Genomic DNA, 12,959 nt, shown 5'->3' with positions numbered 1-12,959 from the left:
GCCGGGCCGGGCCGGGCCGCGCCGCGGGACATGGGGCAGCCGCGGGGCGCGCGCCACCGCAGCGGCCCCGCGGCGCCATGACCGGCGAGAAGAAGAAGAAGAAGCGGCTCAACCGCAGCGTGCTGCTCGCCAAGAAGATCGTCATCCGCGACGGCGCCAGCGTGAGCGCGGGCGCGGCGGCCGGCGCGCTCGGTTCAGCCGCGGTGCTGGATTCGGGGTCCGCGCGGGGAGCCGAGCCGGGAACGGGCCTTCCCTGGTGTCCGTAGTTCAGTGTCGTTCGTGCTGCCYCCCGGTGCGGCTCCCGGGGCCGTGACCTGCAGCTGCTCGGGGTACAACCGGCCCCGAAGGGGCGGGCGCACAACGCAGCGCACAGGCTTCCCGTCTCGTGAGATACAACGCGACGGAAATGCGGCGCTGGCCGTTCCCCGGCACCGGGCGCCGCGCGCGGAACCTGCCCCGCGCGCAGCGGCTCGCGCGGCCTCCGCCTGCCGCCGCAGCCCGTGTGCGCCGGGCCGCGGCGCAGAGCGTGGTCCCGTGGCGGGACGCGCAGCCCGAGCTGCGCAGAGCTCCGGTTGGAGCCGGGGTTAGAGCTGTGCCAGGGGCCTTTGGAAAGGGGCGGCTGCAGCAAGGAGAGGGACCCTCTTCCCTGCGGGCGCAGCAAGCTGGGGACGGGCCCTGCCCGCCGCCGTGGGCCTGCTCCTGCTGCTGCCCGCTGCGCGGGTGGCGTGCAGTAAACCTGACCTAATGACCACGCTTCCCCGGGCTGATGCCCTTGTGTGGATGCTGTTGATGTTCTGCCTTTTTTTTTTCCTTCCAGCAGACTTGCAGCCAGTCTGAGGGATGCAGTTCTATTGTAATTCCGTGTGTGAATGGCGTTTCACTGGAGTTAACTTTTCTTGTTGCATCTTGTCCCGTTCCTGATAAGCCTAGAGCTGTGCCAGTTATCTCCAATGCAGTTGTAGCGTCTTAAAACCCAGGCGCACGTGGCTGGCCAAATTCCTCGAGTGCCCCAGTACCTGTTAATAGCAAAGGTTGCCAGGGGAATGCTCCTCGTATGCAGTCCTAGGGAAGCTGCCGGCTCTTGGAGGCTGAGCGGGAGGAGCCGCGCGCGGGGGCTGCCGGCAGGAAGGGGGCTGCGGGAACGGCCTCGGGAAGCGCTCGGCTCGGGGCAGCCCCGGCTCTGCAGCGGAGCCGCCTCTTGTCGGTGCTTACGGCCGGCGTTGCTTTGCAGCGGCAGGGGATCGGCGAGCCCAGCGTCTACCACGCCGTGGTGGTGATTTTCCTGGAGTTCTTTGCCTGGGGCTTGCTGACCACTCCTATGCTCACGGTGAGTAAGTCTCCTGGGAACTTCAGGAACATTTCTCTTCTCGTTTTCATTTATTTTCCCGTGTCGACATACCASTTCACATTAAAGTCTAATGGGCCAGGCATATTTTTGATTTGATGTCTAGGTAACTACTCAAAAGGAGACTCTATTATTATATGAAGGCCTCTAGGCATATGCTCTCTGGTGTAAAGTGCAAATCAAGTGTAGAGAGGGTACAAAACTGAGAGAGAAGAACAGAAAAGTGAAGTAGGAACAGAGGAAAAACGAAGGGGACGGGGCTGGAGAAAGGCACGTGTCGGAATATCCCAGCCGTGTGACAGCATGTCTGTGAGCAGCGCTGCCCCACGCACGGAGTCATTTATAGCCCCGCCGTGGCTCAGGGAAAGCGGCTGCTCGCGGTGGGGAGATGAAGGGAGTCCTTAGGCGAGCGGCGCCGCGGGACGGGAYGGGACAGCCCGGCCCCGCTGCCTTTCCCTGCGTGCTGCTCAGAGGCATTGGGCGCCAGGGGCCTCTAGAACTTGGTGGAGATTGGGTAAAAGTTGATCTCTTTTGTCTAGGTGTTGCACCAGACCTTTCCCCAGCACACGTTCTTGATGAACGGCCTGATTCACGGAGTCAAGGTGAGGAACAGCTCTCTTGCTTTTGCATGCCTTCGATAAGTGTAATTGTGTGTGGGCTTCCATTTGCACCTGAAATAACTGCGAGAAGTGACAAATTTATACTCCGTCTCATTTCCTGAATGTAAACCAGCATCTCACAGACAGGGAGAAATGGCCGGAGTATTTCGCAGTGCTGAGCTGATGGAGTTTTCCTCAGTAAAAGGATATCAGCAGTTTAATGAACTGTAATTTCCTGCTTGTAGAAAATAGGAATGGGTTCCTCACACTTGGGCTTTCCACAATGCTGCCCAAAGCTCTTGCTGTTGAAGTCCGAATTTGCCTGAGCCGTTTCTCTCTGCTCTTGCCCTAGGGCCTGCTTTCTTTCCTAAGTGCCCCGCTGATTGGTGCTCTCTCTGATGTCTGGGGCAGGAAATCCTTCCTCCTCCTCACTGTGTTCTTCACGTGTGCGCCAATTCCCCTTATGAAGATCAGTCCGTGGTGAGTTCGCTCTTGGCGTGGCTGCGGGTTTCCAATGGGGGGATTCAGCCCAAAGGACTTGCCGGGGGCACGTTTGGGGACGAGCTGGAGGTRTCCAGTGGAAAGGGAGCCTGAGGATGCGCCCTTTCAGCCGCCTGGAACCTAATTTACCTACTCTCTTCTACCAGGTGGTTCCATTTCAGGAAGAAGAAGAAAGTTCATACTTCTAGTGCCTATTTTTCCCCAATATGTACATTATCTTTATTAAGCCACGTTGACACTCCCTTGCTGGGGAGGAGATGGGAAGGGTGGAAATCATAAAACTGATAAGGCAGGAGACTGAAATTCAGTGATTTTGAGCAATTTATGATGCAACGAAAGAGTACAGGCTGAAGGGAGAATATGAGGAAAGCTGTAATTTGGCAGGTGCAGACGGTGCCGTGCGCTCGGTCCCTAACTGTCCCTTTGGCAACTCCTGTTCCAGGTGGTATTTTGCTGTCATTTCCATGTCTGGAGTCTTTGCTGTTACCTTCTCGGTGATTTTTGCCTACGTTGCTGATATCACCCAGGAGCATGAACGCAGCACGGCCTACGGCTTGGTAAGGAGCTCAATAACTCTTGGCTCTTGCAGGAAATAGCTGGGGCCGCACAGTTAGGAGAGGTGTGAAATGAAGCGGGGAGCCGTGGGACCGTGTCAGGCTCCAGCAAGGGGCCCTGTCCACTTTTTATGCTTGCAGGTCTCAGCCACGTTTGCTGCTAGTCTGGTCACAAGCCCAGCAATCGGCGCGTACCTTTCCCAAGCCTACGGCGATACCCTGGTGGTTGTGCTCGCCTCRGGGGTGGCTTTGCTCGATATCGGCTTCATCTTGCTGGCTGTGCCGGAATCCCTGCCGGAGGAGATGCGCCCGGTGTCCTGGGGAGCRCCCATCTCCTGGGAGCAGGCAGACCCTTTCGCTGTAAGTAACCTGGCTGCTCTTTATTTTCTGCGTGCTGTAATGTTTGTGTTGGCTTTGGCCTTGCTCTTCTCTCTTAGGAGAAAGATGCACTTTGCTTAACCCTGCCATACGTGTGCTGTCCATTTGATAGCAGGCTATACTTATAATAAGTTGTCTGGCAGCTTCTAACGTTTAATTTAGCTGTTTAATTTCTAAAAGGAGCTTCAGATATCCCTGCAACAAGGTTGTCAGGAATGTACCAATTGCTCGAATATAAGTTTCATTGTCCAAAGGCACTGAGTCCAGAGCAGGGTGGTGTGCTGTGCCAGCACAGCAGTGGTTACTGCTGCAGCAGGTATGAYGGCTGCCCAAGGCAGAAGTGTTGCGTGTTGCTGAATCTCAGACTTCTCYTGCTTTCTGCAGCAAATATTCCTTTTTTTACCTCTCTACCTGGAAAATATTTAAGGATATTACCTTCTATTTTTCTTTCCTTTTCTGCAGTCCCTGCGGAAAGTGGGCCAGGACTCTACAGTGCTGCTCATCTGTATCACCGTCTTTCTCTCCTACCTTCCCGAAGCTGGCCAGTACTCCAGCTTCTTCCTCTACCTGCGCCAGGTCAGCCCCTTGCAGTAGGGAAGGGCTCTGAAGACAAAGCCCCACACTGAAAATACTGTCTTAGTTGCATATGCTGGAAAAGCCGATCTTGGCCAATAATTTCAGTAAAGCTGAAGCTAGAAGAACTAGTGACGTATTCCAAGTTTCATAAAAAGTGACCACTTTCTGGTATTTTCACAGGTCATTGGTTTTTCCTCAGAGACTGTAGCAGCCTTTATTGGTGTAGTTGGAATTCTCTCTATACTGGCCCAGGTGAGAAGGATTTTCTGTCTACAATGCAGTAATTTCATTATAAGAATGTTCTAAATACTCGATAATTGGGGCGAGGATGGGCCTAAACAACGTGATTTCCATGCGCAGGTGTCTCAGGTCTCTGTATTTTCACCTGTTGACTGTACCTAAGTCTTCGTTGAGTAACAAACCAGTAACTTCTGCATGTTGAGTGTCTCTGTGATGCTCATGCTGAACCCACTAGAAAGGGAAATACCAGTTTCTAGCAGAAGCTGATTTATATAATCTTGTCTTCCCTGCCCTTGACTAGAACCAGGGTTGCCACTGCTGCTGTTGTGTGTTTTGCTACATGGTCTTTTTTTTTCTTTTTTTTTTCCCAAAACACGTCAAAACTTTTGCCTTGTCAAAATGCTTCGTTGCAAAGCGCTCTGGAGGAAAGTGTGTTCACGACAGAGCGGTCTCACAGCGACGAGGGTTTGCTCTGATTGCTGTCATCTTCTCTGCCAGGTTGTCACCTTGCTCTGCCCTTATTTGAAAGCCCACGTTTTTCTTCTGTTTCCAGACAGTCGTGTTGGGAATTCTCATGCGTTCGATAGGAAACAAAAACACCATCTTACTGGGATTAGGCTTCCAGATCCTGCAGCTCGCCTGGTATGGCTTCGGATCGCAGCCATGGTAAGAGGTTCCCRAGGTTGGGTTGGTGGGAGCTGGCAGGGCTCCTGCTCCTCGCCGCTCTGCGCATCGCTCGCCGTSTCCCACCACAGGGAGATGCTTGGCTGCTTTTGCTCTCCACCTGTAGCTGCTGCCTGTTAATCTGTGCCTCTCTCCCTACCAAGGATGATGTGGGCAGCAGGAGCCGTGGCCGCGATGTCTAGTATCACCTTTCCAGCCATTAGTGCCATGGTATCTAGAAACGCTGACCCTGACCAACAGGGTAAGTCGGAGCTGCTGATTTGTCTCATCCGTTAGTCCATCTCAGCAGGAGTCTTGGCTGAGAAGTGTTTTAACTGTTAGCGTTGGTAGGGTAGAGTTGTGAAAACAGCTGCGTCAACTGTAAAATATTCTTGGTGATAATGGGCACTATCTTGCCTTTGTCCCTGCCTGATTCTTAAATTGTGCACAAAGACAAATGTTCAGTGTTGCCTGCTCCAACAGAGGGGCTGCTGTATGATCATTTGTCTGATTGAAGATTTAACAGAGGTTGCTTGGGTTTGGAGTTCCAGGTCAGTTGGAAGCTGTTGCGTTATGTGCCCGTGCTTGGTTTGTTTAGAAAGCAGCAAGCCAGCCCAGCAGTACCGAGTGTAGAAAACGTGTTGTTAAGCTAAGATAATCACCAGCTAAGCACCTCGTCTGTAGAGTGCATGTCAATCCAGATGTAGAAGTTTGATCCTGTTTTCAGACATAAGCATCTCTGACTAAAACGGGGCTTTTCACAAAGCTGGAGCCTTTTCCTTCTTTCTTCGCTCTGCCCCAGGCGTCGTGCAGGGGATGATCACCGGAATCCGGGGGCTGTGCAATGGACTGGGACCAGCTCTCTACGGCTTCGTCTTCTATCTCTTTCACGTTGAGTTGAATGAGATGGCCGAGGTGGAGACTTTGGGTAAAGCCCCCAAGCCCAACATGGCCAACCCGTCGGACGAGGTAACGCGTTGCGCTTTGTCGCGCCGCTTGTCGGTCGTTTCCGCCGCTGCCCGGCAGCACTGGCCACCGCGGTGTCTCGCCCTACAGAGCAGCATCATCCCGGGGCCTCCGTTCCTGTTCGGGGCGTGCTCCGTCCTGCTCTCGCTCCTCGTGGCCCTCTTCATCCCGGAGCACAACCTGGCGCTGAGATCGGGCGGCCACAAGAAGCACAGCACCGGGGCCCAGGGCCACAGCCCGCAGGCCGGCGGCTCGGACGGCAAGGAGCCCCTGCTCGAGGACAGCAGCGTATGAGCTCGGGGGGAAGAGCCTGGCCTGGCTCCCAGATCCACATCCAGGCTGCACTTGGCCAGCTGGAGCCGGGGCGCAGCGCGGCCGGGTCGGGGGRACAAAGGAGCTAATGGACTGTCCCATCAACAGCTCGGGAGAAGGGAAACGGTTTCCCTTCAAGCCAAATCTATCCAGCTGGTGCAAAAATGGAGTTCTGTCCSCTGGTGCTGGTGGAAAGGGAGATGCTGAGCTGCACTGCGTGAAGGAATCGCTGTGTAAAGCAAACCTGCKCTCCTCTGTGAGTGCTGAACTTCATGGTGTGACCTGCCAAATGCTCAACTTGCCAGTGAAAAACTAAGGAACTAGTTTTGTCTTTGTTTTAACGTGAGCTAACCAATCTGCCAGCAAGAATAAAGCGAGGCGTCCGCCACGTGCCCCCATCCCCTGCAGGAACTGGTGCTCGCTGCTCGTCCCAGCGCGGCACGGGGCAAACGGCAGCCCCGGCGCGGAAGCTCCCGCCCAGCGCGTGCAGGCGGGGCTGCGCTAACACAGCGAGGAGTCCGTGTGTGAGGAACAGCGGGCGTCCAGCAGATCCTGCCGAGGTCCCTGTGAATCTGTCCATCCCGCTCCGAGCAACACTTGGACAGGAAATCAACTTGATCGTGGGGAGGTAACAAAATTAAGAAGCAAAGTTGCAACTGAGACTGTCCTTATTCACGAGGGAGAACGGGCAAACGATGGGAAGGCAATTACCTGAACAACAAACACGTAGATGGCTGCAGCATTGGGATTCTTGTTGGGCTTGGGTTTTTCCTTTTTTTGTTGAACACTAAGCTAACTTTTGTCTGCTCTTACCTCCAGGGGGGAATTCAAAAGTGTGGAGGCTTTGTTTTGTTGGAGTGGGTTTTTATTATTATTATTTYATCTCTTTATGGAACTGGAAAGATTATTTAGAAAATGTAGTTTCTTGAGAGGTTGGAGAAACAACTAAACTCCRTTAAGCACTTTGATAAAGCATAGTTTCCTGAGATGGTCAGAGAAATAGCTGTTTATCTYGAGCACTTTTAGAAAGCAGGTTGTTTTGTTTTGTGCTTTTTYCCCCCAAACTGCTGCCATCTGATGTTAAAACCAGATAATAAGTGGAGCTCGCTTTGCTTGGTCCAAAAGATCCCCACGACGTTTACAGTGACTTGACCTGCCAGGTTTGGCGCACGCCGCGCTCCTGAGCCTGCTCTGAGTGCTGAAACTGCAGCCTCAGCTGCAGGGTTAGGCCGGCCTAGAAGGAGCAGCAGTTGCCTGAGCTGGAGCGTTGAGGGAGCGGAGGAGCGTGCCTGAAAGCTTCCGTGTAGCTGCAGGGATGCGAAGGGGCAGGAAACGCTTGTTCGCATCTGCACGAGGTCAGGAGCGATGCAGGGGGAGCAGAGAACCCTTAAGAAATGAAAATACAAGTGCCCAAAGAGGCCGGGCGGGAGCGAGGGGCCGGCGCCCGCGCGGGCCGGGCTGCTCCGTGTCGGCCTGCTCCGTGCCGACTCCGTGCCGACTCTGCGTGGCAGGAAAGCCACGGGAACCTCTTGGATGTTCACAGCTCCGAGTCGCTGCTCGCTTAGGGCTCAGCTAGAAATGTCCTTTTASCGCTTTTCTGACCCGCTTGTTGGAGGTGGCTGTTGAAACGAAAGARCTGGGTTTGTTGAGTGTCCCCCTTGCCTGGTACCCAGCTCCGATGCGGGAGTGTGGAGCGGAGCCGGCCGCCGGCGCCTCCGCGTTCCTCGAGGCCGCTGCGGGGACGCCCCAAACGGTGCCGTTCCTCGGACCGCCCGCGCTGCCCGTGTCCAGCAGACCCTTCCCTGCGGGAAGCCCCAACTTCGCACCCGGATTTCTGCCCAGCAGCCCCAGCTCCACTGCTCGGAAATGGTCTGTGTTGGCTGAAGCTTCTCCCAGCCGATCTGCAACCCCCCYGTTTACACTGTGTGAAATTCAGCTCAAATACCTTGTCCCTCACACAAGACCGACGCGAAACGAACCACTGAATCGTTACCTCATTCACAGGGAGGCACTCAGACATTCACGGGTAAAATAGAATGTTACAAAGAAGACAAACATAATTTATATAATATAAATTATATATATATATTTTTAAGAGTCCTTTCCGTTATTTAATAGTTTATGGAAACCTACGTGCTTCTGACCCACTTCCCTTTCGCTTGCTGCTGCCTGAGGCTTCCCGGCCTCTGTCTCCTTGGAGCTTCTTGCCCCTTTTCCGCCTCTGTGATCCCCTGGTTTTCCGGAGCRCTCGGACTCCTGCGCGTTGTGACGAGCTGATCCCGGTGGTCCCGAACGTTCCCCCGTCCTGCRGGCACAGAGCAGCTTGCGGAGCCGCTCGGGCCGGGACGCGCCGCCTTCCTCCGCGTTTCCATCGCCACGAGCAGTGAGAAGGGACTGCGGTGCTCCCACGTCCTGGGAATGCTCCCCCTTGTCCTGGGGCAGAGGCCATCCCAAAGGAAGCTCTCCCACCCCTTGGAGCAGGGAGGCACCTGCTGAGAGGGAAGGACTTGGGCCGAGCTGGAATTACTGGACCTGCATGAAGAATCTTCCCGTTCTGAAGGGCTGGTAATTGTGCAGCTTTCCCGGTGGAGCCTGGAAAACCCGGGCAGAGCATCCAGCTAGTTCTGCGAATTTCTGTTCCTTTCGAAGAAAATAAGACGTTTTTAAAAGAGCCTCTTGTGGGACTGCACTGAGCCGGGAGCAGCGCCGGCCCCGGCTGCGTCGCGCCCTTGCTCCCGCGGCTCCTCTGCAGCCGGGCACGGTTCAGGTCGGTCACAGCAGCGGCCCAAACGTGAGGCCAAAGTCGGCTTTCTGGCCCTAACCACAGCAGCCCAAGTAGCGCAGGTAGAAGCCAGTGCATTAACCCCGTTCCTTTTCTTTTGCCATCGCTTGTGTGAAGCAGCAGCCTCCCGCTGCTCCGGGTTTCGTTCCACTTGAAGGGCTCTGAGCATCTCCGTCACCGCGATCCGCGCGGCTCCGCGGCCGGGAGGCTCCCCGGCGCCTTCCCCTGCGTGGCACAACGCCTGTTCCGGCGTTCCTCTTTGTTTGTTGGTTTGTTTTTCTTGCGCTCATGATGGAATGTACTTATTTTACTTCAACTTGTGTTTAGAGCTGGCTCCTCTCTCCCTCCGTTGGTTGTTTATTAAACTGCTCCTCTCCCGTGGTGCTGTCGCGCTCTGGTCTCGTCCTTCGGCCGCAGGGCAGCCCCGGCCCTGGAAATCAATGGAAATCGATTCAAATTCCGTGCTCGTCCCTGGATCTCCATCACGCGGAGCGTGTTAAGGGATCCAGGCTGCCCATTTCCAGCTCGYCCTACCCGAGATCCTGTCTTGCACATAATTTTTTCCAGGGTTGGAGGATGCTACCAAAGGGAACAGTATAATCGCAAGAAACATAAACAAATCCCTGTCAGCCCTTGGCTGGGATCTGTGGCTGAAGGGCTGATATCCTGTAGGAGCAGCCCCGTGATGGCAAAACTTGCTGATTTTTGCGTTTCACGGAATCCCGGAATGGTCGAGGCTGGAGGGGACCTCTGGGCCCCCGCTCCAGCAGGAACACCCGGAGCACGGGGCGCCCGGCGCATCCCGCGGCTTGGGAAGAGCTGCAGCGCTCCCTCCAGCTCTCTGAGCCAATTCTGTKCTTTTCCAGCCTCGGAGCGAGCCCCGCGGCTGGTGCCTGTGTGCGGGCTGGGCTGGGGGCAGTCCCGGCCCCACGGAGCGCCGGGGCCCCGCGGCGGCTGCTGGCGCGCGCSAGCCCCGCGGCGCCCGGCGCTGCCGGGAAGGGCCCTCCTCGGCACCCCAGGGAAGCCCCGAGGGCTTCCTGAAAACGAGCGTTTCCTTTGCTCCGACCCAGGCCAGTTTCCGTTTCCAGGAAAGCGGAGGCTGCGCTYGCCGCTTCTGCCCCGTGTGCCGCGGCTGCCCGCGGCGCGGGCTCCTCGCTGCCCTTGGGGCCGCTCTCGCGGCGGGACGGGCGGCCGAGCCGGGCGCTGCGGCTCTGCCGCTCCGAAGGGCGCCGGCATCTCCCACAGCTCCGACCTCTCTACATGGGGATTTGTCYGCTTTCCATCACCTCTTCCAAGCCTCCCGCTCGCCGGCCCGCGCGGGGGCCGGAGCAGCTCCGAGAAATGCCGTATCCAAGTGGGATTACTCATAGCCTCAAGTGCTCCGCGAATCCCGCCCTGGAGGAAGTCCCTCGCGGAACACGGGAGTTTCGGGTAGTCATTAAAGGGTCGCTGACCCACGGCGGAAAGTTCCTTTATTTCTAAAGGGCCTCCTATGGGACTGACCTGTGGCAGGGCCGGAGCGGCCTCGGCGCGGGGACACCCAGGGCCGCGGCGGCACCGGCCCCGCGCAGGCCACGTCGCCGTCCCGGCGCCCCGGGCGCTTTGTCCCCTTGTCCCYGCTTTGCTCCAAAGAGCCGCTCCCGCCGATGCCAGAAACGCCCTCCGGGGGGGTCGGTGCTGCCGAGCAGCGCAGGGTGACCCTGGCCCGGGGCTACCGGGAACGTGCCGGGCAGCAAAGACAGCGCCGGGGGGAAGGAAAATCCCCCGCCATAAATCAGGGCCTTGGCCGCCGAGCGCGGCCYGGCGGCGGCTGTTTACGGAGCACTTCCACCCTGCAGCCTGGCAAACGGCAGCCCATCAATCCCGCCGGGAAGCCGGGCCGGGCTTTCCCGTTGCTCCGCGGGGAGCRGGGAGGCCCCGGGCGGCTGCAGAGGGGTCGGCAGCGGGCGGGCGTGCGGAGCGGCGCCGGGCGGCTCGGCCCCTCGCCAGCGACGCCCGAGCCGCGGCCCCGGGATGGAGCCTTCGCCGGGAAGCCCCTGCGGCCGCGGGCGCCGCTCGGCCGGATGGCCCCGACCTGGCGCCGTCATCCATCGGCCCGGCCCGACCTGGCTCCATTATCCATCGTCCTGCCCCATCCCGGGCTCCATTATCCATCGTCCTGCCCCATCCCGGGCTCCATCTGCCCGCTCTGGCCCTGCCATCGCCCTGGTGCTGCAGTCCGGGCAGGGCTCCACAGCAAGCCCGGGCTCCGGGGAGGCCGCAGTCAGGCCGGGCTCCGGGGAGGCCGCAGCGAGGCCGGGCTCCGGGGAGGCTGCAGTCAGGCCAGGCTCCGGGGAGGCTGCAGCGAGGCCGGGCTCCGGGGAGGCCGCAGCGAGGCCGGGCTCCGGGGAGGCCGCAGTCAGGCCGGGCTCCGGGGAGGCCGCAGTCAGGCCGGGCTCCGGGGAGGCTGCAGCGAGGCCGGGCTCCGGGGAGGCCGCAGCGAGGCCGGGCTCCGGGGAGGCCGCAGTCAGGCCGGGCTCCGGGGCAGTGGCAGTTTCTGGCCGCGGCAGCGGCTGCAGCGCAGCAGCGAGCGGGAGCCCCGAGCTGCCCTCGCGCCACGGCCTCGGCGCCCGCGCGCAGCACGTGCCCGGCTCAGCGGGATGCGCCCGGAATTCCCCAGGCGCGCGGGGCGGATCCCGCCGGCTTTAAGAAGGGCTGAGGACGGGGCTGGCGGCAGAGCGGGAGCCGAGGCCGTCGCGGCGCGAGGAGCTGGGGAAGGAAGGAAGGAAGGAGGGTCGGGAGAGGCGCCGCTCGCGGGGCCATGGGGCCGCTCCTGCTGCTCCTGCTGGGCTCGCTCCGGGGCTGCCGCGGTGAGTGCGGGCGCTGCCGCTCGAGCCGCGGCGGGAACGGGGCCGGCGCAGGACGGGGACTGCTCCCCGAGCCCTCTGCCTGCGGCGAAACCGCGGGGCCGACGATGCCGTGGGAGCCGYGGGCGGCTCCGGGCCTCCCTTCCCCGGCAAGCCGCCGGGAGCCGCTTTGGTCCTTGTTCCCGAGCACAGAGGCCCAGGGAAAGCTGCCCGTGCCCAGGAGAGCTCCCGACAGCAGCCAGGGGCAGGACCCCAGGAAAGCTCCTGCCCGGGGGCTGCTGGAAGGCAGGACGGTGCCCTGCAGGGCTGGGGGCAGCGCTGACGGTGCCCWTGGTGCCCGTGGTGCTGACGGTGCCGGTGGTACTGGCGGTGTCGGCCGGTGCCGGTGGTGCTGACGGTGCCTCCTCTCCCCGCACAGGGCGCCTGTCGGTGCCGGGTCTCTCGGTGGAGCCGCCGGAGCCCCTGGTGCCGCTGGGCGGCTCCGTGCAGCTCAACTGCTCGCTGGACTGCCCCGCGGGCACCGTGCAGTGGCGGGGGCTGGACACCAACCTGGGCAGCGTCACCTCCTCCGGCGGCCACAGCRTCCTGCGCGTCACCGACGCCACGGTGGCCGCCGAGGGCACCAGGATCTGCCAGGGCGCCTGCGGCGGGCGGCTCCTCCAGCGGGCCGTGGAGCTGCGGGTGTACGGTGAGCAGCGCGGCGCCGCGCGGGCCCGCCGTGCCCGGCGCCGCCTCACGCCGCGCTCTGCCCGCAGCGCTGCCGCCCGCGCTGCAGCTCTCGGCGGAGCCGGCGGCGCCTGGGCGCCCGCTGGTGCTGCGCTGCGCGGCGCGCGGCGTCTACCCGCCCGCGGGGCTGGCGCTCGCCTGGTTCCGCGGGCCGCGGCTGCTGCGGCGCGCCGACGCGCACGTGGAGGAGACCGAGGAGGGGCTGTTCGACGTGCAGGACGCGCTGGTGCTGCCCGAGGCGCCCGCCGGCGCCGACATCCGCTGCCGCCTGACGCTCACCGTGCGGCGGGAGACGTTCAGCCGCGCGGCCGCCCTGGCCGTGCGCGCCCACGGTGAGCGCGGGGACGGCTCCGCTCCGTGTCCCGCACCGGGGAGCGATGGGGAGCCCGGTGCCGCGGGGAGCCCTGGTGAGCGGCGCGGGGCCTCTGTGCCTGCAGAGCCTGAGCCGCTCACGACGGCGCTGACAACGGC

At 60.2% G+C, this 12,959-nt stretch overlaps 1 protein-coding gene across 1 annotated transcript; it reads left to right on the top strand.

Moving 5' to 3' along the window:
- The first annotated feature begins 36 nt into the window (after positions 1–36).
- LOC112946872 (hippocampus abundant transcript 1 protein-like) lies at positions 37–8,879 on the top strand. The gene is made up of 12 exons (XM_026038826.1): positions 37–161; positions 1,232–1,327; positions 1,885–1,947; positions 2,297–2,424; positions 2,888–3,002; positions 3,141–3,359; positions 3,840–3,953; positions 4,134–4,205; positions 4,747–4,859; positions 5,021–5,118; positions 5,659–5,825; positions 5,913–8,879. Exons 1-12 carry the CDS (start codon positions 78–80, stop codon positions 6,114–6,116), a joined length of 1,473 nt encoding a protein of 490 aa, XP_025894611.1. The 5' UTR covers positions 37–77; the 3' UTR covers positions 6,117–8,879.
- The last annotated feature ends 4,080 nt before the right edge of the window (positions 8,880–12,959 follow it).

The sequence above is a fragment of the Nothoprocta perdicaria genome, unplaced genomic scaffold (genome assembly GCF_003342845.1).
Source record: "Nothoprocta perdicaria isolate Ctin4 unplaced genomic scaffold, notPer1 scaffold_218, whole genome shotgun sequence".
Classification (NCBI taxonomy): Eukaryota; Metazoa; Chordata; class Aves; order Tinamiformes; family Tinamidae; genus Nothoprocta; species Nothoprocta perdicaria.
This window is presented reverse-complemented; position numbering and strand designations above follow the sequence as displayed.